The 25375-nt window shown below is 32.0% G+C and overlaps 1 protein-coding gene across 1 annotated transcript; it reads right to left on the bottom strand.

Annotated features, from left to right (window-relative positions):
- Positions 1-5625: 5625 nt before the first annotated feature.
- On the bottom strand, positions 5626-24021 carry myoz2a (myozenin 2a). Its single transcript, XM_073835613.1, has 6 exons — positions 23895-24021; positions 21650-21736; positions 15389-15555; positions 15183-15297; positions 9048-9231; positions 5626-6648 (listed from the first exon to the last, which is right to left on the bottom strand). Exons 2-6 carry the CDS (start codon positions 21729-21731, stop codon positions 6402-6404), a joined length of 795 nt encoding a protein of 264 aa, XP_073691714.1. The 5' UTR covers positions 21732-21736; positions 23895-24021; the 3' UTR covers positions 5626-6401.
- Positions 24022-25375: the final 1354 nt, after the last annotated feature.

Below are 25375 nucleotides of genomic sequence, written 5' to 3'. Positions count from 1 at the left end.
TGCTTAATTAAAGACTCTTTTCCATTGGAATCTTAAATCTGAGCAGATGAAATCCTTGACCGCAGTATAACTTTGAGTTTAGTCCTTATAGCAAACGGAGTGTGTAGGCGAACAGAAGCTGCTGGAGAAAAGCCAACCAATTAGCCTCAGCCTGAGTCAGAAAAAAACATGCTGATGTTCAGTTGCTTGCCTCTGTGTGTTTGTTGCTGCTGAATTAGATCATCTGGATAATAAATGATGCACTGTATGGGTGACACTCATGTTCACTTTTAAACAGTGTACATAAATGTTGAAGCAGAGCTGTGGCTTAAAAATGTGCACTGTGGCAGATGCTGCTGTTCATAAAGTAAAAACTAATGTCTTAATGATGGATTTGTTTCTTACAAACATCATTCTGATGGCACCCATTCACTGCAGTGGATCTATTGGTGAGCAAGTGATGTTATGTTACAGTTCTCCAAATCTGCTCCCATTTTGAAGCCCTAAGGGTGAGTTCATTTTTAGTACATTTTCATTTTTTGAGTGAACTATTCCTTTTTGGCTCAAATTGACCCAGAAAAGATTTTCTTTTACCCGAAAATACTAGTTAACATTATTGCATTGGACTCAAACTTCCTGTCTTTGTTCACACAGGGTATAAGTACTCCTCATAAATTGAAAAAAAAGTCAATATTTTTTGTTGGTTTTATTTTACCTAGTCACACTTGTGGTGTTCTTCAAACAATTGCTCATAAATCTTTCATTTTGATATATTATCACCAAATATTGGATTCATTCTTTTTGTCAAATTGTATTTTTTTCATTTAGGACTGGTTTTGTGTTTCTATTTGCATCTGAGTAATTGTAGACCTCGTTTATCTGAAAGTAGGTACTTTGTTTTTTGAGTGAAAAAGCATTTTTTATGAATAATTTTCACAATATTAGACAAAAAGTAAAAAAAAAAAATTGCACTGTTCATCACACAAGTGTGCTTTAATGTTTAATCAGGAGGTTTGCTTTAAAATGCTTTTATTTTGTAAAAAATTGCAAAAAGTCACACTTGTGGTGTTCTGGGTCAAAAATGACCCGACTCCAAACATTTGCTTATAAATCTCTCATTTTGCTATATTATCACCAAATATTGGATTCATTGTTTTTGTCAACTTGTTTTCTTTCATTTAGGACTGGTTTTGTGTTTCTATTTGCATCTGAGTAATTGTAGACCTCGTTTATCTGAAAGTAGGTACTTTGTTTTTTGAGTGAAAAAGCATTTTTTATGAATAATTTTCACAATATGAGATAAATTATGAACATTTGCACTGTTTCTCAAACTAGTGTCCTTTAATGTTTAATCAGGAAGTTTGCTTTTAAATGCTTTTATTTTGTGCAAAATTGCAAAAAAATTACACTTGTGGTGTTCCCGGTCAAAAATGACCGGACTCCAAACAATTGCTTAGAAACTTTTATTTTGCCAAATATTATCACCAAATATTTGATTCAATCTTTTTGTCAACTTGTTTTCTTTCATTTAGGACTGGTTTTGTGTTTCTATTTGCATCTGAGTAATTGTAGACCTCGTTTATCTGAAAGTAGGTACTTTGTTTTTTGAGTGAAAAAGCATTTTTTATGAATAATTTTCACAATATTAGACAAAAAATGTAAAAAAAAACCTGTACTGTTCATCACACAAGTGTGCTTTAATGTTTAATCAGGAAGTTTGCTTTAAAATGCTTTTATTTTGTACAAAATTGCAAAAAGTCACACTTGTGGTGTTCCGGGTCAAAAATGACCGGACTCCAAACATTTGCTTATAAATCTCTCATTTTGCTATATTATCACCAAATATTGGATTCATTGTTTTTGTCAACTCGTTTTCTTTCATTTAGGACTGGTTTTGTGTTTCTATTTGCATCTGATTAATCGTAGTCCTCGTTTATCGGAGAGTAGGTACCTCGTTTTTTGAGTGAAAAAAAGCATTTTTATGAATAATTTTCACAATATGAGATAAAAAATTATGAACATTTGCACTGTTTCTCAAACTAGTGTCCTTTAATGTTTAATCAGGAAGTTTGCTTTTAAATGCTTTTATTTTGTGCAAAATTGCAAAAAAATTACACTTGTGGTGTTCCCGGTCAAAAATGACCCGACTCCAAACATTTGCTTATAAATCTCTCATTTTGCTATATTATCACCAAATATTGGATTCATTGTTTTTGTCAACTCGTTTTCTTTCATTTAGGACTGGTTTTGTGTTTCTATTTGCATCTGATTAATCGTAGTCCTCGTTTATCGGAGAGTAGGTACCTCGTTTTTTGAGTGAAAAAAAGCATTTTTATGAATAATTTTCACAATATGAGATAAAAAATTATGAACATTTGCACTGTTTCTCAAACTAGTGTCCTTTAATGTTTAATCAGGAAGTTTGCTTTTAAATGCTTTTATTTTGTGCAAAATTGCAAAAAAATTACACTTGTGGTGTTCCCGGTCAAAAATGACCGGACTCCAAACAATTGCTTAGAAACTTTTATTTTGCCAAATATTATCACCAAATATTTGATTCAATCTTTTTGTCAACTTGTTTTCTTTCATTTAGGACTGGTTTTGTGTTTCTATTTGCATCTGAGTAATTGTAGACCTCGTTTATCTGAAAGTAGGTACTTTGTTTTTTGAGTGAAAAAGCATTTTTTATGAATAATTTTCACAATATTAGACAAAAAATGTAAAAAAAAACCTGTACTGTTCATCACACAAGTGTGCTTTAATGTTTAATCAGGAAGTTTGCTTTAAAATGCTTTTATTTTGTACAAAATTGCAAAAAGTCACACTTGTGGTGTTCCGGGTCAAAAATGACCGGACTCCAAACATTTGCTTATAAATCTCTCATTTTGCTATATTATCACCAAATATTGGATTCATTGTTTTTGTCAACTCGTTTTCTTTCATTTAGGACTGGTTTTGTGTTTCTATTTGCATCTGATTAATCGTAGTCCTCGTTTATCGGAGAGTAGGTACCTCGTTTTTTGAGTGAAAAAAAGCATTTTTATGAATAATTTTCACAATATGAGATAAAAAATTATGAACATTTGCACTGTTTCTCAAACTAGTGTCCTTTAATGTTTAATCAGGAAGTTTGCTTTTAAATGCTTTTATTTTGTGCAAAATTGCAAAAAAATTACACTTGTGGTGTTCCCGGTCAAAAATGACCCGACTCCAAACATTTGCTTATAAATCTCTCATTTTGCTATATTATCACCAAATATTGGATTCATTGTTTTTGTCAACTTGTTTTCTTTCATTTAGGACTGGTTTTGTGTTTCTATTTGCATCTGATTAATCGTAGTCCTCATTTATCTGAGAGTAGGTACCTCGTTTTTTGAGTGAAAAAAAAGCATTTTTATGAATAATTTTCACAATATGAGATAAAAAATTATGAACATTTGCACTGTTTCTCAAACTAGTGTGCAAAAAAAATTACACTTGTGGTGTTATTTGCATCTGATTAATCGTTTTTTATGAATCATTTTTACAATATTGAACAAAAAACTGTAAAAATGTGCACTGTTTATCACACTTGTGTGCTTTAATGTTTAATCAGGAAGTTTGCTTTCAAATGCTTTTTTGTACAAGATTATTTTTAAAAAAGCTTTTTTCACTCAAAAAAATGAAGTGCCTATTTTTGGGTAAATGAGGCCTACGATTACTCATAGAAACACACAACTAGTCCTAAATGAAAGAAAACAAGTTGACAAAAACAGTGAATCCAATATTTGGTGATAATATAGCATAATGAGAGATTTATAAGCAATTATTTGGAGTCCGGTCATTTTTGACCGGGAACACCAGAAGTGTGACTTTTTGCCATTTTTGGACAAAATAAAAGCATTTAAAAGCAAACTTCCTGATTAAACATTAAATCACATTAAAGCACTCCTGCTTATTACACAGCTACTTAACATATAACACAAAAAATATAGGCACAAAATGATATGAATTTAAATTATTTTATTATGTGATTTAATAGAGACCAAACAGTGATGTGTCGCACATAAGAAGTAGGTTTCAAGGACGAGGGTCAATTATGCAAAAATATATGACCGCAGAAATCATCAATCAGTCAGAGTCAAGTATCTCAGAGAACACTGTATGTGATGAAAAAATGGCAGAGCTGCTTTTTTTGAACTCATTTCCTCTTTTATTCCATTGCTTCTGTTTTATGATGAGAACAGACTGAGGCTGAACAGGCTGAAGTTGAGCAGTGATGGACGTGAGCTGTGCCCATCAGCGACTGTCTGATAGAACGCAAGAGACAGCAGCTTTACAAAAGGCAAGGGACTCATCACTCATCTCAGCTGCGTCAGGAAAACAGATTCAATTTGTCGGCCCTGGAGACTCTAACCTTGATAGTGAAAAAAACTGACACAAGCATACAGTAGGCATGCACCGCTAGATTTTAACTTACTACTATAGTGCATTTTGAAAATATGTTGTGTCAATGCCAAAATGCTACATTTGAAGCTTGATAAAATTTAAGCATATGTGCATTGAACTTTATGTTTATTCAATAATTTAAATGCATGTTGATGTGCCCTTTATAAATACATATTTACAGGTTTATATGGGCAGAATGACAAGCTTGTTTAGTCTTTGGGGTACTTCACTGCAAAAAATGCTTTTCTTACTTCCTTTCAAGAAATCAAAAAAAGATTTTCTAGATGAGTAAAATTTTTCTTGTTTTCAGAAAAAAAAAACAAGTCAAAATTAAGTGCGTTTTTGCTTGGAACAATCAAAAAAATCTGCCAATGGGATAAGAAAAAAAATCCTTATTTCAAACATAAAACAAGATTATTTTGCTTACCCCATTGGCAGATTATTTAGCTTGTTTCAAGAAAAAAAAAACACTTAATTTCTGGATTATTTATTCTGAAAACAAGACAATAATTTTTACTCATCTAGAAAATCCTTCTTGATTGAGAATTTTTAGATATTTTGGCTGGAAACAAGATGAAAAATCTAAGTAAGAAAAGCATTTTTTGCAGTGTTTAGCTTAGTGAAATGGCATAGATCAATATTAGAAGACACTTCCAATAGTCCAAAGAACAAAAAATCAGTCACTATACCATAAACACTGCAAAAAAGACTAATCTTACTTAGTTTTTTTGTCTTGTTTCCAGCCAAAATATCTAAAAATTCTTAAATCAGGAAGGATGTGTGGTAAGAAAAATAATCTAGTTGTCTGCTTGAAATAAGATTTTTTTTTTACCCCATTGGCAGATTATTTTGCTTGTTTTAAGCAAAAACTCACTTAATTTTGACTAGTTTTTACTAAAAACAAGACAATAATTTTTACTTGTCTAGAAAATCCTTCCTGATTCAAGAATTTAAAACAAGATTATGTCATTTTGCTTATCTAGTAAATGCATCTTCATTTAAGAATTTTTAGATATTTTGACTAGAAACAAGATAAAAATACTAAGTAAGATAAGCCTTTTTTGCAGTGTAATAGCCTTACATAGTAGACTTACTTAAGTCTTATTTTTTCATTATGCTACATTTGCTGTGTATGTATTTAGTCTACAAATATTCCAGGTGTTTTACACTATTGTTCAAAAGCTTTGAATAATTACAATTGTGTTCATGTTTTTGAAATACGTCTCTTATGCTCAACATTTATTTGATAAAAAATACAGTAAAAATAGTAATATTCTGAAATATTTTTACAATTTAAAATAACAGTTTTTTTTAGAATGTTTTCAAATGTAATTTATTATTAAAGCTAAATTTTCAACATCATTATTTCAGTCCTCAGTGTCACATGATCCTTCAGAAATCTTTCTAATATCCTGATTTGCTGCTCAATTATTGTTGCTCCCTTTATATTTTTGTGGAAAGTTTTGATGATTCTTTTAAAATGAAAAAGAACAGAATTGATTGGAATAGAAATCTTTTGTCACTTTTTATCATTTTAATGCATCCTTGTTGAATAAAAAGTATTATTTCAATAAAATAAGCTTACTTACCTTGAACTTTTGAATGATAATATGTCATGGTTTCTAGGGAAATATAAAGCAACACAACATTTTCAGCTTTGATAATAAATGATAATGATAATAAATATTTCTTGAGCAGCAAATCAGCACATTAGAATGATTTCTGAAGAATAATGTGACACCGAAGACTGAATAATAATGCTGAAAATTCACAGAAATAAATTTCAGCTTAAAATATTTTCAATAGAAAGCAGTCCTTTTAAATTGTAATAATATTTCACAATATTACTGTATTTACATTTTAATTTATTACATTTAAATTCAGCCTTGGTAAGCCTAAGGGACTTCTTTCAAAAACAGTAAAAAATCTTAATTTATCCAAACCAGTAGCGTATATTCCAGTGTCAATCAAGCTCACAAAAACAAGGATAACGCTCAGAGTTCATCTGACTCAGGGATAAATGTGGAAGACATGGATGATATGGGCTCAAGGTGGATGCTAGGCATAATCAGAGGGCCGCTGTCAGTCACCCAGCCGGAAGCTGTTCTGTTGAAGGTGGGCCGTTTGACCACGGCAGGTGCTTCGACCACGGGACTTGGAATGGGGACGCTGGGGTTCACATCGAAAGATTTAACAGGGACTTTGGGTGCCTTGCCGAAACCTCCGAATGGAATAGCCACCCTTTAATAAGAGGAGTGACAGTGCATGAGTGTTTATGGTTTTAGACAAAACAACATAAACAGAGCAAAAAGTGTTCCGTATAATACAAGCCCAGCAACATTTTAGGTGAAGGTATCAAACCTAGTGAAAATAAATACAGTCGTGTAAAAAAAGTGTTGGCCCCCTTCCTGATTTGTTATTTATTTGTATATTTGTCACACTTTAATGTTTCAGATCATCAGACAAATTTAAATATTAATCAAAGATAACACAAGTGAGCACAACATGCAGTTTTTTGAATGAAGTTTTTTATAATAAAGGGAAAACGAATTCCAAACCCACATGGCCCTGTGTGAAAAAGTGTTTGCCCCCTAAACTTAATAACTGGTTGGGCCGCCCTTAGCAGCAACAACTGCAATCAAGCATTTGCGATAACTTGCAATGAGTCTGTTACAGCAATTGTCGTAATTCAGCCACATTGGAGGGTTTTCGAGCATCAACCGCCTTTTTTTAAATTAAGGTCAGGACTTTAACTAGGCCACTCCAAAGTCTTCATTTTGTTTTTCTTCAGCCATTCAGAGGTGGATTTGCTGGTGTGTTTTGGATCATTGTCCTGCTGCAGAACCCAAGTTCGCTTCAGCTTGAGGTCACCAACAGATGGCCGGACATTGTCCTTCAGGATTTTTTGGTAGACAGCAGAATTCCTGGTTCCATTTATCACAGCAAGTCTTCCAGGTCCAGAAGCAGCAAAACAGCCCCAGACCATCACACCACCAACACCATATTTTACTGTTGGTATGATGTTCTTTTTCTGAAATGCTGTGTTACTTTTACGCCAGATGTAACGGGACACACACCTTCCAAAAAGTTAAACTTTTGTCTCATCAGTCCACAGAGTATTTTCCCAAAAGTCTTGGGGATCATCAAGATGTGTTCTGGAAAAACTGAGACGAGCCTTTATGTTCTTTTTGCTCAGCAGCGGTTTTCGTCTTGGAACTCTGCCATGCAGGCCATTTTTGTCCAGTCTCTTTCTTATGGTGGAGTCATGAACACTGACCTTAACTGAAGCAAGAGAGGCCTGCAGTTCTTTAGATGTTGTTGTGGATAATGGCTCTCACTGTGGTTCGCTGGAGTCCCAAAGCTTTAGAAATGGCTTTATAACCTTTTCCAGACTGATAGATATCAATTACTTTCTTTCTCATTTGTTCCTTAATTTCTTTGGATCTCAACATGATGTGAGGCTTAATATTAAGAAATGTGCATTGTGCACAAGTAGGACTGCAAATAAAGTGTAATTACAAATTGTATAAGTTCTAAGCGATATATCAGTAAATATGTTAATAGACTTGAACTGTACTTAGTATAATAAAATAAATGCATTTTAAATCTACTTATTTACTACTGCTGGATAGCATCTTTTTGCCCATAAAACATGTTTTTATGTACAATAGGCAGGTTTCCAATATTTGGCAAACATAAAATAGCATTTGTAAACCATTTTGCATTTGTAATTTGACGTATTTGCTTATGCATTAGAATTCAAAGAGAAAAGGCTCATGATTACTTTATATTAGAAATTAGAAAGTGATAAAAAGTGGGATGGGATCACAGAATGGACCACTGTAATAATTTAAACAATCTGCTGCAGCAGTGTTATTATTGTTAACTAAAACTATTAAAATCTAAACATTAGATGAAAAACTGAAAATTGCAGAATTTAAAGGGATAGTTCACTCAAAAATGAAAATTACCTCATGATTTACTTACCCTTAAGTCATCCCAGGTGTATATTTTTTTCTTCTTTTAGATGAATACAATCAGAGTTATATTAAAAATGTCCTGGCTCTTTCAAGCTTTATAATTGCAGTTAATGGCTGTTGAGATTTTAAGGTTCAATGAAAGTGCATTTAAGGTTCAAAGTGCATCCATCCATCATAAAAAGTGCTCCACACGGCTCCAGGAGGTTAAAAAAGGCCTTCTGAAGTGAATCAAGGCATTTATGTAAGAAAACATATCTATATTAACAACTTTATAAACCGTAATCTTAGCATAACAACGCCCATTCACTGCTTTATAAGCTTAGAAGAGCCAGGACATTTTTTTTAAAATAACTGTGATTTTAGTCATCTGTACAGTAAATCATGGGGTAATTTTCATTTTTGGGTGAACTATCCCTTTAAAAAATTTAATTGTGTCATTTTCATACAAACCGAATTACTAAAAAATACAAAATTTTGGTTAAATAGAAATATATTATAATGAAAACTGGAAATATTTAAAATAAATAGTAATTAAAAAAATGAATAAATACTCTATAAATTATAGTAAAATAACACCAGTCTGTACTCTATTTTTTAAAATGAGTATGTATGCATGATTCAAACACAATTAGTTAAAAAAGCTGCTATATTTTTTCTTACCTGTTGAAGCTCTTGTATTGAGGAGTCTCCTGTCTGGTTTCAGGTTCGGGCATGCGGGCGACCAGCGTTTCGGCCAGAGATGGGTCACTGATGAGGGCTTGTTCCCAGGGTGACTGGTAGGATCTGGGCATTGCTGTACAGTTGAACTTCTCTGCTGGAACATCCTTCAAGGGACCACCATAACCTATTGAACGCATGAAGAAAAAGCTTTATTATATTATATAATATTAGCAGTACATGAACCAAAAACATGTAAAAATTTCAGTTTTGATTTAACTAGAAATAAAATTAAATAAGAAAAAAAGGTTTTGGTTTAGCATTATTTTAATTTATGACTTTGGTATAAAATAAAATAATAAAAAAAATAAAATGAAAGAAAAAAATGAAGAAAAAGTAACTGGCTATAAGAAGACTAAAAAATACCTAAAGATGTTGTTATTTTAGTTTTTTTTCACATTGCATTTAATGCATTTAGCTGTACAAATGTGCCAATTCAGTTTATATATCTAGAAATAATAAATTAAAACAATAAAATGGTTTTAGTTAAATATTATTTTGGTTTATGACTTTGGTATAAAATAAAATAAAATGAAATAAAATGAAATAAAATAATGAAGTAAAAGTAACTGGCTATAAAAAGGCTAAAAAAATTACATTTAGCTGTACTAACTATTTCTAGAAATAAAATACAATAAAATAAAATAATGGGTTTGATTTAATATTATTTTGGTTTATGACTTTGGTATAAAATAAAAAAATAAAAAAATACAGTATAATGAAGAAAAAGTAATTGCTAAATGTAGAAAAAAAGGCAAAAATGTATAAAGATTATTATTTTGGTTTAAGACATTATTTTGGTTTATGACTTTGGTATAAAATAATTAAAATAATACAATATATTTTTTTATAAAAAAAATACAGTAAAATGAAGAAAAAGTAACTGGCTATAAGAAGGCTAAAAAAACTGTCTAAAGATTATGTTATTTGAATTTATATTCCTTTGCATTTAATTCTAACTATTTCTAGAAATAAAATAAAAATAAATAAAATGTTTTTGATTTAAGACAATATTTTGGTTTATGACTTTGGTATAAAATAAATAAAATAATAAAATAAAATAAAATTATAAAAAAATACAGTAAAATGAAGAAAAAGTAACTGGCTATAAGAAGGCTAAACATGTCTAAAGATTATGTTATTTTAGTTTTTTTTCCCTTTGCATTTAATGCATTTAGCTGTATTAACTATTTCTAGAAATAAAATATTTTATACTATTGTCTTTGAAATATGGTTAAAGTACTGCTAAATGTACTGGTAAGCATTCGTGGCAAACTAAAATGCACTTTAATGTCATTTCTATTGGTAATAAATAATAAAATAAATTAAAATATAAGATCAGGACAAAGCACATGTTCAGAAATGAAAAATGAGCATTAGCAGAGGGAAAACAGGGAGACACCTGTAGGTCAAGGACACATATGGCCTGCTTTGCATAGTCTAGAAACACACTAAATCACTGTTAATGCATATGTTTGATTGTTTTGTGAGCTATCACTTTAATAATAATAATAAGTGACTTGACAACATGTACAGTTGAGGTCAAAAGTTTACATCCCCTTTCAGAATCTGCAAAATGTTAAAGGAACACTCCACTTTTTTTGGAAATAGGCTCATTCTCCAACTCCTCCGAGTTAATAAGTTGAGTTTTACCGTTTTGAAATCCATTCAGCCGTTATCCTGTTCTGGTGATATCACTTTTAGCATGGCCGTAATATGGACGCAGCAGGCACAGTAATATCACACAGCGCCTGAAATTAGCTCCAAGCTAGGTAACTTTCAATGTGACCAATGTTACCTAGCTGGGAACTCATTTCAGGCGCTGCGTGATATTACTGCACCTGCTTCGGTCATGTTACGGCAGCAAACTTCCTTGACTATTACACCGGAATGGGAGTGTAGTTCCTAATCTTATCGGCCTAGAAAATCACAGCTTTACATTTTCGGCCGATCTTAGTACACGATATAACTGCAGAAGAGTCAAGTTTTAAATAGGACAAACACCGAAACTCGTTGGTCATTTTTGAACGCGATGCTATTGGTCTAATAGGATTCAATGATCTATGCTAAGCTATGCTAAAAGTGACATCGCCAGAACAGGAGAACGGCTGAATGGATTTCAAAACGGTAAAACTCAACTTATTAACTCGGGGGGAGTTGGTGAATGAGCCTATTTCCAAAAAAATTGGATTGTTCCTTTAATTATTTTAGCAAAATAAGAGGGATCATACAAAATGCATGTTATTGTTGATTTAGTACCGATTTGAATAAGATATTTCACATAAAACATGTTTACATATAGTCCACAAGAGAAAATAATAGTCGAATTTATAAAAACGACCCTGTTCAGAAGTTTACATACACTTGATTCTTAATACTGTGTTGTTACCTGAATGATCCACAGCTTTTTTTTCTTTAGTGATAGTTGTTCATGAGTCCCTTGTTTGTCCTGAACAGTTAAACTGTCTGCTGTTCTTCAGAAAAATCCTTCAGGTCTCACAGATTTTTGGTTTTCCAGCATTTTTGTGTATTTGAACTCTTTCCAACAATGACTGTATGATTTTGAGAACCATCTTTTCACACTGAGGACAACTGAGGGACTCATATGCAACTATTACAGAAGGTTCAAACGCTCACTGATGCTTCAGAAGGAAAAACCATGCATTAAGAGCCAGGGGTGAAAACTTTTGGAATTTAAAGATCAGGGTAAATTGAACTTATTTTGTCTTCTGGGAAACATGTAAGTATCTTTTGTAGCCTCTGAAGGGCAGTACTAAATGAACAAAATATGATATTTGGGCAAAATAAAATAAAAAATGTACACATCTCCATTCTGTTCAAAAGTTTTCACCCCCGGCTCTTAATGCATGGTTTTTCCTTCTGGAGCATCAGTGAGCGTTTGAACCTTCTGTAATAGTTGCATATGAGTCCCTCAGTTGTCCTCAGTGTGAAACGATGGATCTCAAAATCATACAGTTATTGTTGGAAAGGGTTCAAATACACAAAAATGCTGGAAAACCAAAGAATTTGTGGGACTTTTCTGAAGAACAGCAGACAGTTTAACCGTTCAGGACAAACAAGGGGCTCATAAATAACTATCACTAAATAAAAAAAACATAGCTGTGGATCATTCAGGAAACAACACAGTATTACGAATCAAGTGTTTGTAAACTTTTGAACAGGGTCATTTTTATAAATTCAACTATTATTTTCTCTTGTGGACTATATGTAAACGTCTTTTATGTGAAATATCTTATTCAGTTCAGTGCTACTTAAACAATAACATGCTTTTTGTGGTAAAATAATTAACATTTTGCACTCTGAGAGGGGCATGTAAACTTTTGACCTCAACTGTGTGCCTTCATACTGTACATATGGCTTGGCATTGATCCCATTTGTTTGCATTGCTAGTGAAGAGAAAAAGAGCTTAGAAACTAAGAAAAACAAGTTAAAGGCTTCACAAGTCCCTAACACATGCTGTGGAAGAATACAGGGTGACCCTTCAAACTGAGTATCCCTCAAACTGCTGTTCACTGGCAGGGCCAGCAAGCCCAAAACAAGTGTTACGTAATGTGGGTGTTCTGTCACATATCAGCCTAATGCTGAGGACAATCTCCTTCCTGAGTTTATCGGCCTCAAGGAAGCAGCACAGAACGCATGGGTTTGAGCGCTGAGGGTCTGGGCAGCTCTATGGGCCTCAGAGAAACTTTAATAACAGCAGGGGGAAATGGTTTTTAGACAGTGTTTTCATGGGGCAGTGCGCTGACACTTCAAGACACTGATGAGCTATGAAAAAATTCTCATTAGGAGGCAGTTTAGGCTTGCTGACTAGTGACACAGAAAAAGTAATTGGCTATAAGAAGGCAGAAAATGTCTTATGATGATGTTATTTGAGTTTTTTTCTCCTTTGCATTTAATAAATTTTGCTGTACAAATAGGCCATGTTAAAAATTCTGTTTCGGTTTAACATTAACTATATCCATAAAATAAAAAATCAAATCAAATAATGGTTTAACATTACTTTGTGACTTTGGTTTAACATTAAACTGTGTTCACAAAAAATAAAAATAAAAAAATAAAATAAAATAAAATACAAATTCATTTAACATTTTTTATGGTTTTGCTTTAACATTTAACTACATTGACAAAATTAAATAAAATATATAAAAAAAAAACTTAAATAATTACAAATTCAGTTTTGGTTTAACATTAATTAAACTATGTCTACAAATGAAATGAAATATTATGGTTTTAATTAAAAAAAATGTATGGTTTAGCTTTAACATTAAACTTTTTATGTTCTTGTTTTAACTTTAAAGCACAAATAAAATAAAATAAAATAAAATAAAATGGTTTAACATTATTTTGTGACTTTGGTTTAACATTAAACTGTGTTTATAAAAATAAATAAATAATAAAATACAAATTCAGTTTTGGGTTAACATTAAACATCTACAAATCAAATCAAATATGAATGAATGAGTTATTAAATATTTTATGGTTTAAGTTTAACATTATTTCATTTTATGTTTTGGTTTAACATTAAACTACATTGACAAAATAAAATAAAATATAAAAACAAAATACTTAATTACAAATTCAGTTTTGGTTTAACATTAAACTATGTCTACAAATGAAATTGAATATTATGGTTTTAATTTAACATTTTTTATTGTTTTGCTTTAACATTAAACTTTTTATGGTCTTGTTTTAACTTTAAAGCACAAATAAAATGAAATAAAATACAATAAAAAATGAAATAAAATAAAATTGGTTTAACATTATTTTATTTTATGACTTTGGTTTAACATTGAGCTGCGTTTACAAATGAAATAATAAAATTAGGATAATACAAAAAAATTCAAATTCAGTTTTGCTTTAACATTAAAAATACAAATAAAATCAAATATGAATGAACAAAAATATTTTCTATACATATTTTATGGTTTCAGTTTAACATTATTTTATTTTATGAAATAAAATTAAACTATTTTTGCAAATAAAATGTAATATATTATAACAAAAATAAATAATTACAAATTCAGTTTTGGTGACATGAATGTCTACAAACAAAATAAAATAAAGGATGATAATTTCAATGTATCCGTTTTTATGGTTTGTTTTAACATTAAACTACAGTACATCAACAAAATAAAATAAAATATTTAAAAAAAAAATACTGAAATAATTAAAGATTTAGTTTTGGTTTAACATGAAACTATGTCTACAAAAAATAAAAAAAAATAAAAATAAAATAAAAAAAAGTGACACAAAACAGAAAAAAAATAAACAAAATGAAGTAAAATAAAACAAAACAGAAAATAATATAAATAAAATAAAAAACAACAACTGCATAGCGTGATACCAGTGGCTTCTATCTCTCACACTGTAGGACTAAACATCTGATTTTAATCTTGTTTATGTATCTTCAAAAATTAACTACTGGTCTTTGTATCTTCCCTTCCTCAATCCAAATGAAGCTTCAAAGTCATTAAAATAGCAAGACACACTGAACCCAAAGGCTAGATGAGGCCATGGGAGTTATAAGGATAGGATCTGTTTAAGATGTTATCGTGGACAGCTGCTGCTCTGTGCCACCACTTAAAGGACACAGGAAACACTTAGCAAGCTTCCTGCTGGGGCACTACAGCCACTGTTCACGCAGGAATTACATACTCAAGATGAAGAAGATGTAGTTTACAGCATATTCCATAAGCAAAAAACTGTAAATGCTATAAAAGAAATTACTTATATCTTGATTTAACTTAAATCTGGTCTTAAGAATAGAATAGAATAGAATGCCTTTTATTGTCACTGTACATATATACAATGTGCATTAAATGCATGATTGAATGCATCTCACTACTCAGTGCAAACATACACATACAAATACAACTATATCTCCCTTATAGTGCAATGGATAATAATAAACAATAGAAGACCTAGTGTCTCATGTGGGGATTTGAAACCATCTCATTAAGTTTGCGATCTCTATAATAAAACAGTACAAATGCAATAGGGTGCACTTTAATTTTTAGACCCCTAAAACATAGTATCAATAAATAGCTGTGGACTAACCTGGGGCAATACTCTCAGGGTTGAGTGCATTTGGTACCTGGTCCACTCCGAGACAGTGTTCATTACTTAAAATATTTGTGGATTCAGCACTTGGGCCCAGAGAAATGGCATCAATCTGAGAAAAGAAGCATGGAATGATCACTACAGTGAGAATTTGTGGTTATTTGGATTATGAACCACACACATGTGTAACAAATGGCACTCACATTGTGCTGTGTGTTGGCTTCATTCTGAATACTTTCAAAGGTGTATTTCTCTGAGCGCTTCTGACGCATCTTAAAGAGACGGGAGCCTCTGTTTGATGCTAAGGAAAGCTCCTCCAACATGATCTCCTTCGGGGCACTAACTTTCCTTCCGAGATCCATCTCTAATTCTGTGAAAAAGGAAGTAAAGAGTCAGTTTAAAGGGATAGTTCACTCTTTGATCTGCTTACCCCCAGGGCAGGTGACTTTGTTTCTTCAGTAGAACACAAACAAAAATGCTTTTCTTACTTATATTTTTTTGTCTTGTTTACAGCCAAAATATCTAAAAATTCTTAAATCATGAAGGATTTTGTAGACAAGTAAAATTTATTTTCTTGTCAAAATTAAGTGCATTTTTGCTTGAAACAGGCCAGATAATCTGCCAATGGGGTAAGAAAAGTAATATTGTTTTCTGTTTGAAATAAGACATTTTTCTTACCCCATTGGCAGATTATTTTGCTTGTTCTAAGCAAAAACTGACTTAATTTTTACTCGTCTAGAAAATCCTTCTTGATTTAAGAATTTTTAGATATTTTGGCTGGAAACAAGACAAAAATATAAGTAAGAAAAGCATTTTTTGCAGTGAACGAAGATTTTTAACTCAAACCGTTGCAGTCTGTCAGTCATATAATGGCAGTCAATGGGATCCACAGCTTTGACAGTCAAAAAACAAAAAACACAGACAAAACCAAATTAAACCCTGCGGCTCATGACAATACATTGAGGTCTTTGGACACAAAACAGTCGGTCTGTGCAAGAAACTGAACAGTATTTCCATAATTTTTTACCAATTTTTTATGCAATGTCCAACTTTCCTGAGCACGTTTCACAACAGCCGGCTCTGGCACAGTAGACACATGCACGGAAGTTATCTGTTGTGCGTATATGTCACTTATTGTTTATAAGAGGTAAAAATGGTAATTACTTGTGTTTATCCTGATTGTTGCAACCGATTAAAAACTAAAAGATTAAGTTTGCTTGCGCAAACTCATCCGTGAGTGTTGACTTTTCATCGACTCCCAACTTTTGAGCCTGATCGACTGAAGTTCTGGTGCTTGCTCTTCGTCACGCGCCAGCTATTGTGAACATGCTCAGGACAGTTGGACATTGCGGTGGATCAGAGGTAAAAAATTAAATAAATACTGTTCAGTTTCTTGCACAGACCGATTGTTTGATGTGTTAAGACCTCAATGTATCATCACAAGCCGCAGAGTTTAATGTGGTTTTGTCTGTGTATGTTTTTTTGACTCTCAAAGCCATGGGTCCCATTCACTGCCATTATATGACTGACAGACTGCAACGGTTTGAGTTAAAAATCTTCATTTGTGTTCTACTGAAGAAACAAAGTCACCTACATCTTGGATGTCCTGGGCGTAACACTATATTTTACAAACTACATCATTTTGAAAATTAAAGAGTTAAGGTCATTGCACACTGAGTACGATTTTTTCTTCAGAATTTTTCTCACGTTAAATAATAAATACGACCTCACGTTATGTCAATCACGTTTGCACACTGCCTCCAAAATTTTCTTCCGTCACAAAAAAATTTGGATTGAGTTTGATTTTTTGCATTTTTCGCATCCATAGCAAGCTTTTTGAGAGGTGTTTTGACAGTTCAGAGCCACCGTACAAGCGAACACCAAAAAAAGAATTGTGTCTGACAAGTTCATCCACTTCGTCTTGCAGCACAAAACACTGTGAAGTTCCTTGTACACTGAGTTCATTGAAATTAGTGGTGTTCTTTATAATATGTGACTCCAGTAATGCTAGCAAAGCATTAAAGTTTACTGACATCCTGAAGTAAACTTTGAATTACACAGTATAATCCTGCAGCTCATTAATAAGAAGATGCGCATAAAAGGTATTTTCTCATTCCTTTCTATATCTTATAATTGGACGGACCCAATATGTCCTCTTTTCTCTTTTTAAGAAGAGAGTGGACAACAAAATCATCCTCGCTGCTTGAAGATTCCATTTTGTATTGTATTTTTTTTTTCGCAACAAATTAATTTATATGCATCGGACTCAGTGTGCAAGGTTTCTGTGTGTGACAAATTTTTAGGATTACGAATATGAAAAAACGCATACGAAAATTTCGGACTCAGTGTGCAATGACCTTTAGTTCACCCAAAAATTAAAAATAGCCTATTATTTACTCTCCCTCAAGGCATCCTGGGGTGTATTTAAATTCTTTCTTTCAGACAAATGCAATTGGAGATATTTTAAAAATAGCTTTGGCTCTTCCAAGCCTTATAATGGTGATGGGTGGGTGTTTCTCTTCATCAGTCCAAACAAGTCCAATAAAGTGCATCCATTTATAATCAAAAGTTCTTCATACGTCTCCAGGGGGTGAATAAAGGCCTCCTGTAGTGAATCGATGCATTTTTGTAAGAAAAATATCCATATTTAAAATGTAATAATCACTTTTCTCTAGCTTGCACTAACAGTTGTACACAGAAGCCGTTTTAGACGGGTGACGTTGGCGTTGCGCATGCGCCAGTGAGAAGTGACAAATGTAGAAGCGCAGTGGAGAAAGCAAAACAAAACAACAAATTAGAAGTAAAAAGAGGATTTCTAAGGAAAAATATCGGAGGATTTCGATATAAGCCAAGACGAGACTGGTTTTCCTTTGATAAAGTAAGGAAACTTTGCTTCCTTTGCTCCTGTAAACTAATGTTGGTTTTCACGAGACTCACCGGCGCATGCGCTGCGCATTTGTTATGCATCATCCGCCAGGAACGGCTTCCTTGTACAACTGTTAGCACAAGCTAGATTAAAGTGATTATTACGTTTTAAAGATGGATATTTTTCTTACAAAAACACATCGATTCACTACAGGAGGCCTTTATTCACCATCGAGAGCCGTGTGAGGCACTTTTTATTATGGATGGATGCACTGTTTTGGACTTGTTTTGAACTGATGAAGAGAAAAAAGGCAGAACAATTTTTAATATAACTCTGATTGGATTTGTCTGAAAGAAGGAAGTCATATAAACTTTGGATGCCTTGAGGCTGAATAAATAATGAGCTAATTTCATTTTTGGGTGAACTAACCCTTTAACACCCTTTAACAACTGTGTGGATTACTTTTTACGATGGATGGATTCACTTTATCGGACTTCAAAACTTCTACAGCCATTCACTGCCATTATTAAGCTTGGAAGAGCCAGGACATTTTTTAATATAACTATCCATTTGAAAGAAGATCATCATATACACTATATTTTTTAATATAACTATCCATTTGAAAGAAGAACATCATATACACTAGGATGGCTTGAGGTTGAGTAAATCATGGGGTAATTTTAGTTTTTGGGTGAACTATCCCTTTAAATGAAATAGTAAACTATGGAAACGCGTTTTCACCACGGAATAAGTTGTGACTTTTTATAAACTCGCAATTCTAACTTTTTTTTCAGAATTGAATGATATAAAGTCACAATTGCAAATTATATAGTTAAAATTGTGGGATATAAAGACACAATTAAGAGAGAAAAAAGGTCAGAATCGCAAGAAACTTGTAGAAAGGTTTTTTTTTGCTCGCGATTCTGACTTTTTTTTAATAAAGTCAGAATTGTGAGAAATAAACCTGTGAGAAATAAACTAAAACTGTGAGTTATAAAGTCAAATTCTCACAATTCTGACTTTATTACTCACAATTGCGAGACAACCTCTCAAAAAGTCCGAATTAGGATAAGACAATATTTGGTCAAGATACAGCTATTTGAAAATCTGGAATCTGAGAGTGCAAAAAAATAAAATAAAATAAATCAATCAGAATATTGAGAAAATCACTATTAAAGTTGTCCAAATGAAATTCTTAGCAATGCATATTACAAAAAAAAATGTTTTGAAATATTTTACGGTAGAAAATGTAAAAATTATCTTCATGGAACATGAATTTATCGATAATTTTGACCTATACAATGTATTGTTGTCTATTGCTACAAATACTGCTTTGTAGCTATTTATGACTGGTTTTGTGGTCCAGGGTCACATTTGTTCGTATTTCACTCCGTCTCTAATCTCGCCGATGGACAGCACTCGAGAAACAGTGTCTCTTCCGTGGTGCGCTTTCAGCTCGTTTTTTAGTATCGAACAAGAAACTATATGGCATTCACGTTACATGATTTGATAAGAAACATTCATGTTTCCATAACCGCTGGCCAAATTCAAAAACGAAACTAAAATGAAATCATCTTTCAAAGCAAAGGGGCCCCCTGGTGTTTCGGGGGCCCTCCCTATTTTGCGTATAGGGAGGATCGGCTCTGCTCTCTTTGTAGATTGTCGTTTTAAGGGAAAAAATGCTCAGCAATGGTCCTGACTGATGAATTAGCAAATGGTTTGTCTTTAAACATATTAAAAATACCAAAAAGACATGTAAACAATGTTTTGCTCATTGCATGAATAATTTAATTTAGCTATCAGCTGTATTTAGGCCCAAATTGAGTTATTACTGTCGGGCGTAATGCGTAATCACTCAGGAGCTCTAAGAGGCGTATCAAAGGATAAAAATGTATCCTGCTGGTATGTTCTTACAGCTGTCAAGCGTCATCTTGCAGTCAGCTACTGGCCGATCAGTTGCACGCTCCCCGAAATAGAATTTCAAACAGACAACTACAAAAGGATTAGTTGCTCTCAGTAGTAAAACATCTTTACGGATTAGTATTTTATGTTTGAACATGTGTTAATAGCTAAATATGCAATAATTAGTCTAGCATGTTTGGGTTTACAGTAGGTTTATATTAACTGGAGAGCCACTTCGAAGTAGGATAAAGTAATTTAGCCAATTCATTTTTTTAAATAAGAAATTAAAGATTATACTGTATTTTTAACCATAAAAATTCAAGTAAATTAACCATAGAAATTTCTAGTAAATTATTTAAAAAAAAAAAAAAAGAAACGCTAGTAACATTAAATTAAATGTACAATTTTGAGATAAAATCTTTGTTTTATTCACACACACACACACACACACACACACACACACACACACACACACACACACACACACACACACACACACACACACACACACACACTCACACACACATGTTGGGTTTACATGTTTTATGGGGACATTCCATAGGCGTAATGGTTTTTATACTGTACAAACCGTATTTTCTATCGCCCTACACCTACCCTATACCTAAACCTAGCCCTCACAGGAGATTGTGCACACTTTTACTTACTCAAAAAAAACCATTGTGCATGATTTATAAGCCTGTTTCCTCATGGGGACCTGAGAAATGTCCCCACAAGGTCAAAATCTACTGGTATTACTATCCTTGTGGGGACATTTGGTCCCCACAACGTGATGAATACCAGGTACACACACACACACACACACACACACACACACACACACACACACACACACACACACACACACACACACATATATAGTTAAAATAACGTTTGGGATCAGTTCCATTTATTTGATTAAAAATACAGAAAAAAGTATAATATTTTGAAATATTATTGCAATTTAAAATAACAGATTTCTATTTTAATATACTTTAAAATATAATTTATTTCTGTGATGCAAAGCTGAATTTTCAGCATCATTACTCCAGTCTTAAGTGTCATATGATCCTTCAGAAATCATTCTAATATGCTGATTTTTTTTTTTGCAACCTGTGATATGTTTTTCAGGATTCTTTGATGAATAAAAGTTAAAAAGAACAGCATTTATTCAAAATAGAAATCTTTTCTAAAAATAAAAAGTCTTTATGTGTTATGGATTTAACATTATAGATTTTAATTAATCATTGCTGAATAAAAGTAATTTCTTACAAAGAAAAAAAATACAGACCACTAACTTTAAACAGTAGTTTATATTATTGCAAAAAAAAAAAAATATTTTATGTTTTATTCATCAAAGAATCATGAAAAAGTATGACAGGTTCCAAAAAATCAACATATTAGAATGATTTCTGAAGGATCATGTGACACTGAAGACGGGAGAAATGATGCTGAAAAATCAGCTTTGCATCACAGGAATAAATTATATTTTAAAGTATATTAAAATAGAAAACCACTATTTCAAATTACAATAATATTTCACAATATAACTATTTTTTCTGTATTTTTAATCAAATAAACACAGCCTTGATGAGCAAAAAAACTTTAAAAAACATAAAAATCTAACTGATTCCAAATTTTGAACAGCGGTGTGTGTGTATATATATATATAATGTTGGTAATGATTCATTGCTTGTACCGTCAGTGGCATGGATCTCTCTGCAAATAGCAGCCGCCTGCATTTTCCTCTCCTGTGTTGACATCAGAGTATGCTGAGACATGCTGTCTGTGAAAAACAAAGTTAGGGAATGTGAGTCTCTACATTTTGCCCCTTGCTATCTCACACCTTTTCAAGCACCACACAACAAAACCAACACATAATCACATTCGTACTCCAGCGTGACATTTATTACACCTGCTGAAAGGCTGACACTAGCACATCCCTTTAAATAACCCCGAGCAATTAAACATGACGGCCCAGCAAAGGCAGCGCTCCCGTGTAGTTCTGCGGGGGACTGCGAATCGATACGCCTGATATAGACCCAACCGGACAGGACGCTGCCGAAGGGTGTGATGTCACACCACACCAGTCTAGCGCTCCGAATCGGTGTCCACGTCTATTACTGCACTCGTGCATGCTCTTACTAAAGTCTGTCAAACAGAGCTGAATAACCACCAGTGCTTTTATAGTTACTAAAACTATTAAAAACTGAGACATAATCATTGAAATATGACTGAAATACAACAAAATAAATTTTGGATGAAAAACTTGAAAATTATAAATGTTATTACAAGCTGATTCTAATATGTTTAAGTACTAAAAAACCTAAAATTAAATTAATATATATATATATATATATATATATATAAAATACATTGTATATTAGAAATTAAATTTGAACATTTAAATATTAATAAATACTATAATATTATATAAATAATGCCAAAAATATCAATGATACACACCAACTGCAAAGACGATAATAATAAAAAAAAAAAAAAAAAAAAAAAAAAAAATATATATATATATATATATATATATATATATATATATATATATATATATATTTGCAGTTGGTGTGTATCAGTGATATTTTAGCATTATTCATATGTTATTATAGTATGTATTAATATTAAAATTTTTACATTTTTATTTGTACTATATACTATTTTAATTAGCATTTTTCTGTATTTATATACATTTAATTTCAGTTTTATGTTTAATCATTTTAGTACATAAATGCAACATATAATATATATAAATTAATTATAAATTAGTGTTAAATTTTGTTATATATTTCTTCATTATCATCTTTGCAGTTGGTGTGTATCAGTTATATTTTAGCATTATTTATGTTATTATAGTAATTAGTTTTTTTACTTATTATTATTTAGGTTTAGTCATTTTAGTACATATATATATATATATATATATATATATTATATATATATATATATATATATAATTTTGATTTTGTATAAGATATATATATATATATATATATATATATATATATATATTTTTTTTTTTTTTTTAGTACTAAAATGACTAAACGAAAAATGAAAATATAAATACATAAAATTACACAAAAAAGCAAATTAAAATATTATATAGTAGAAATTGCATTGTAAAATGTAAATATTAATAAATACTGTAATAACATATATATATATATATATATATATATAATGAACAAAATATAACAATTTTACACAAATTTAATTAATTTATATATATATATATATATATATATATATATATATATATAATGAACAAAAATATAACAAAATTTTACACAAATTTAATTAATTTATATATATATATATATATATATATAATGTTGCATTTATGTACTAAAATGACTAAACCTAAAACTGAAATAAAAATAATGATAAATAAATATATATAAATCCATAAAATTACATAAAAATGCAAATTAAAATATTATATAGTATAAATTAAAATGTACAAATTTTAATATTAATACATACTATAATTACATATAAACAATGCTAAAACATCACTGATACACACCAACTGCAAAAAACGATAATGAACAAAAATCTAACCAAAATACATACATACATATTTTTGTTAGATATTTGTATTTTAAAGTGTACTTCTTTTTTCACAAGAATATTAAAATAAAATAAAAAATAAATGATAAATAAATAGATAAAATCTGTTTGCATTTCAGTTCATTCTCAAAATACATTTAATGTGCCAAATACACAAATCACATCAATATGTGAATCCAACAGTGTGCAGAAATCACATATGCATATGGCCAGCAGATTCAGTACAGGCTGATGCAATGTAGCCCCATCAGACATTATTATATATAGATGATGGCAGTCAGGAAGCTTGACAGAGTTTTTAACACGCTGTACACACAACCCACGTTGCGTCCCTGCTGTGTGATCGGCCGAGGCAGGGCTCTTACCTGGTTGTGTGGAGAGGTCAGTCTGGATCTGTGCTGCTTTCCTCTCTGAGCCGGACTGAGGGGCTCTGGTCAAGCGGAGGGGTGTCAGAGCATCGGCCAGCTGTTAGTCTGTCCGTTTTCACTAGCATGTGGTTATAAATAGCGCTGATCGCATACAAACACACATACGTTGACACTTTTAAATGTAACGGAGAGAGCAGGTGTCTGCTCAGGTTATGACTTCACTGTGTTTGTACAGTTCATTCATTCTTAGGTTTCAGTTTGGTCAACTGAGTTTTGGTTGATGTGGTCACTGGCTTATAGTTTCTACTGTGAATGAGTGGAATGTGATTTGTAGCATATATACAGTGCCCTCCACTAATATTAGCACCCTTGGTAAATATGAGCAAAAGTGGATGTGAAAATAAATCTGCATAATTTATCCTTTTGATCTGTCATTCAAAAAATTGCACAAAATTCTAACCTGTAATTGAAGTAAAACAATAGAACCTAGGGGTGAAATCTCATTATGAAATAAATGTTTTTCTCTAGTTCACATTGGCCACTGTTATAGGAACCATATTATTGCAACATCCTTTTCCCGAGATAACAGTTCTGAGTTTTCTCCAACAATGTCTATGAGTTTGGAGAACACCTGACAAGAGATCAGAGACCATTCCTTCAAACAGAATCTCTCCCTCTTTCCAGCTTCATGTTGGTGCTTCTTCTCTTCAGTTTCTATACAGGGTTCAGGTCAGGGAACTGGGACGGCCATGGCAGAAGCTACATTCTGTGCTCAATGACACAATTTTGTGTTGATCTTGATGTTTGTTTTGGATCGTCGTCCTGCTAGAAGATGCAACCATGGCCCATTATAAGATTTCTAACAGAGGCAGAGAGGTTTAGATTTTTTTCTCTGCTGGTATTTGATAGAATCCATGAAGCCATGTACAGATCTGGCCATTAAAAATGCATCTATTTTGATGCAGCAGCCTGCAATTCGGCACGCGTGATCAGGGGTCTACCTGCAGGCGCTTTTTCAGATTTTTTTAAAACGTTGTTGCGCTTCATATAATATCCACCAGGTGGCGCAAGGAACAACATTCTGTAGCCAAACACCATGGCCAGCTCTAGGGGGCGTTGGTCACAAATACCATTGTTAACAATAGTTCAATGATTCCATCTTGACTGAAGGTATGGTTCAAACAAACAGCAAAAAGCCATTCATAAGCAGGTGCAGTTGTATTGTTCTTTTCTTTTTATTTTCCTGATGAACTTTTATTAGACTGCATTGGAAATAGAAATGTTAATTTCGGTTATTTTATTTTTCCCAACCGTCAACCGACGTCGTTAAGTTATTATTAAGCGACAAGATTACGTTAAATTACAATTCAGTTTGAACTGATACTTGGCTGTGACACATTAAAAACAGCTAAATTCGTTTTCAGGGATTAAATGTACACAAGCAAGAAGCAGCATAAACATCAGAACGTCACACACAT

This window comes from Garra rufa, chromosome 3 (assembly GCF_049309525.1).
Source record: "Garra rufa chromosome 3, GarRuf1.0, whole genome shotgun sequence".
NCBI lineage: Eukaryota > Metazoa > Chordata > Actinopteri > Cypriniformes > Cyprinidae > Garra > Garra rufa.
This window is presented reverse-complemented; position numbering and strand designations above follow the sequence as displayed.

Excerpts from the sequence above, each read along its gene's own strand:
- myoz2a (XM_073835613.1), bottom strand. The coding sequence starts at position 21,731 with ATGTCTCAGCATACTCTGATGTCAACACAGGAGAGGAAAATGCAGGCG. Across the intron at positions 15,556-21,649 it reads AGAGATCCATGCCACTGACG|AATTAGAGATGGATCTCGGA; the intron begins GTACAAGCAATG and ends CCTTTTTCACAG. Across the intron at positions 6,649-9,047 it reads CAATACAAGAGCTTCAACAG|GGTGGCTATTCCATTCGGAG; the intron begins GTAAGAAAAAAT and ends CTCTTATTAAAG.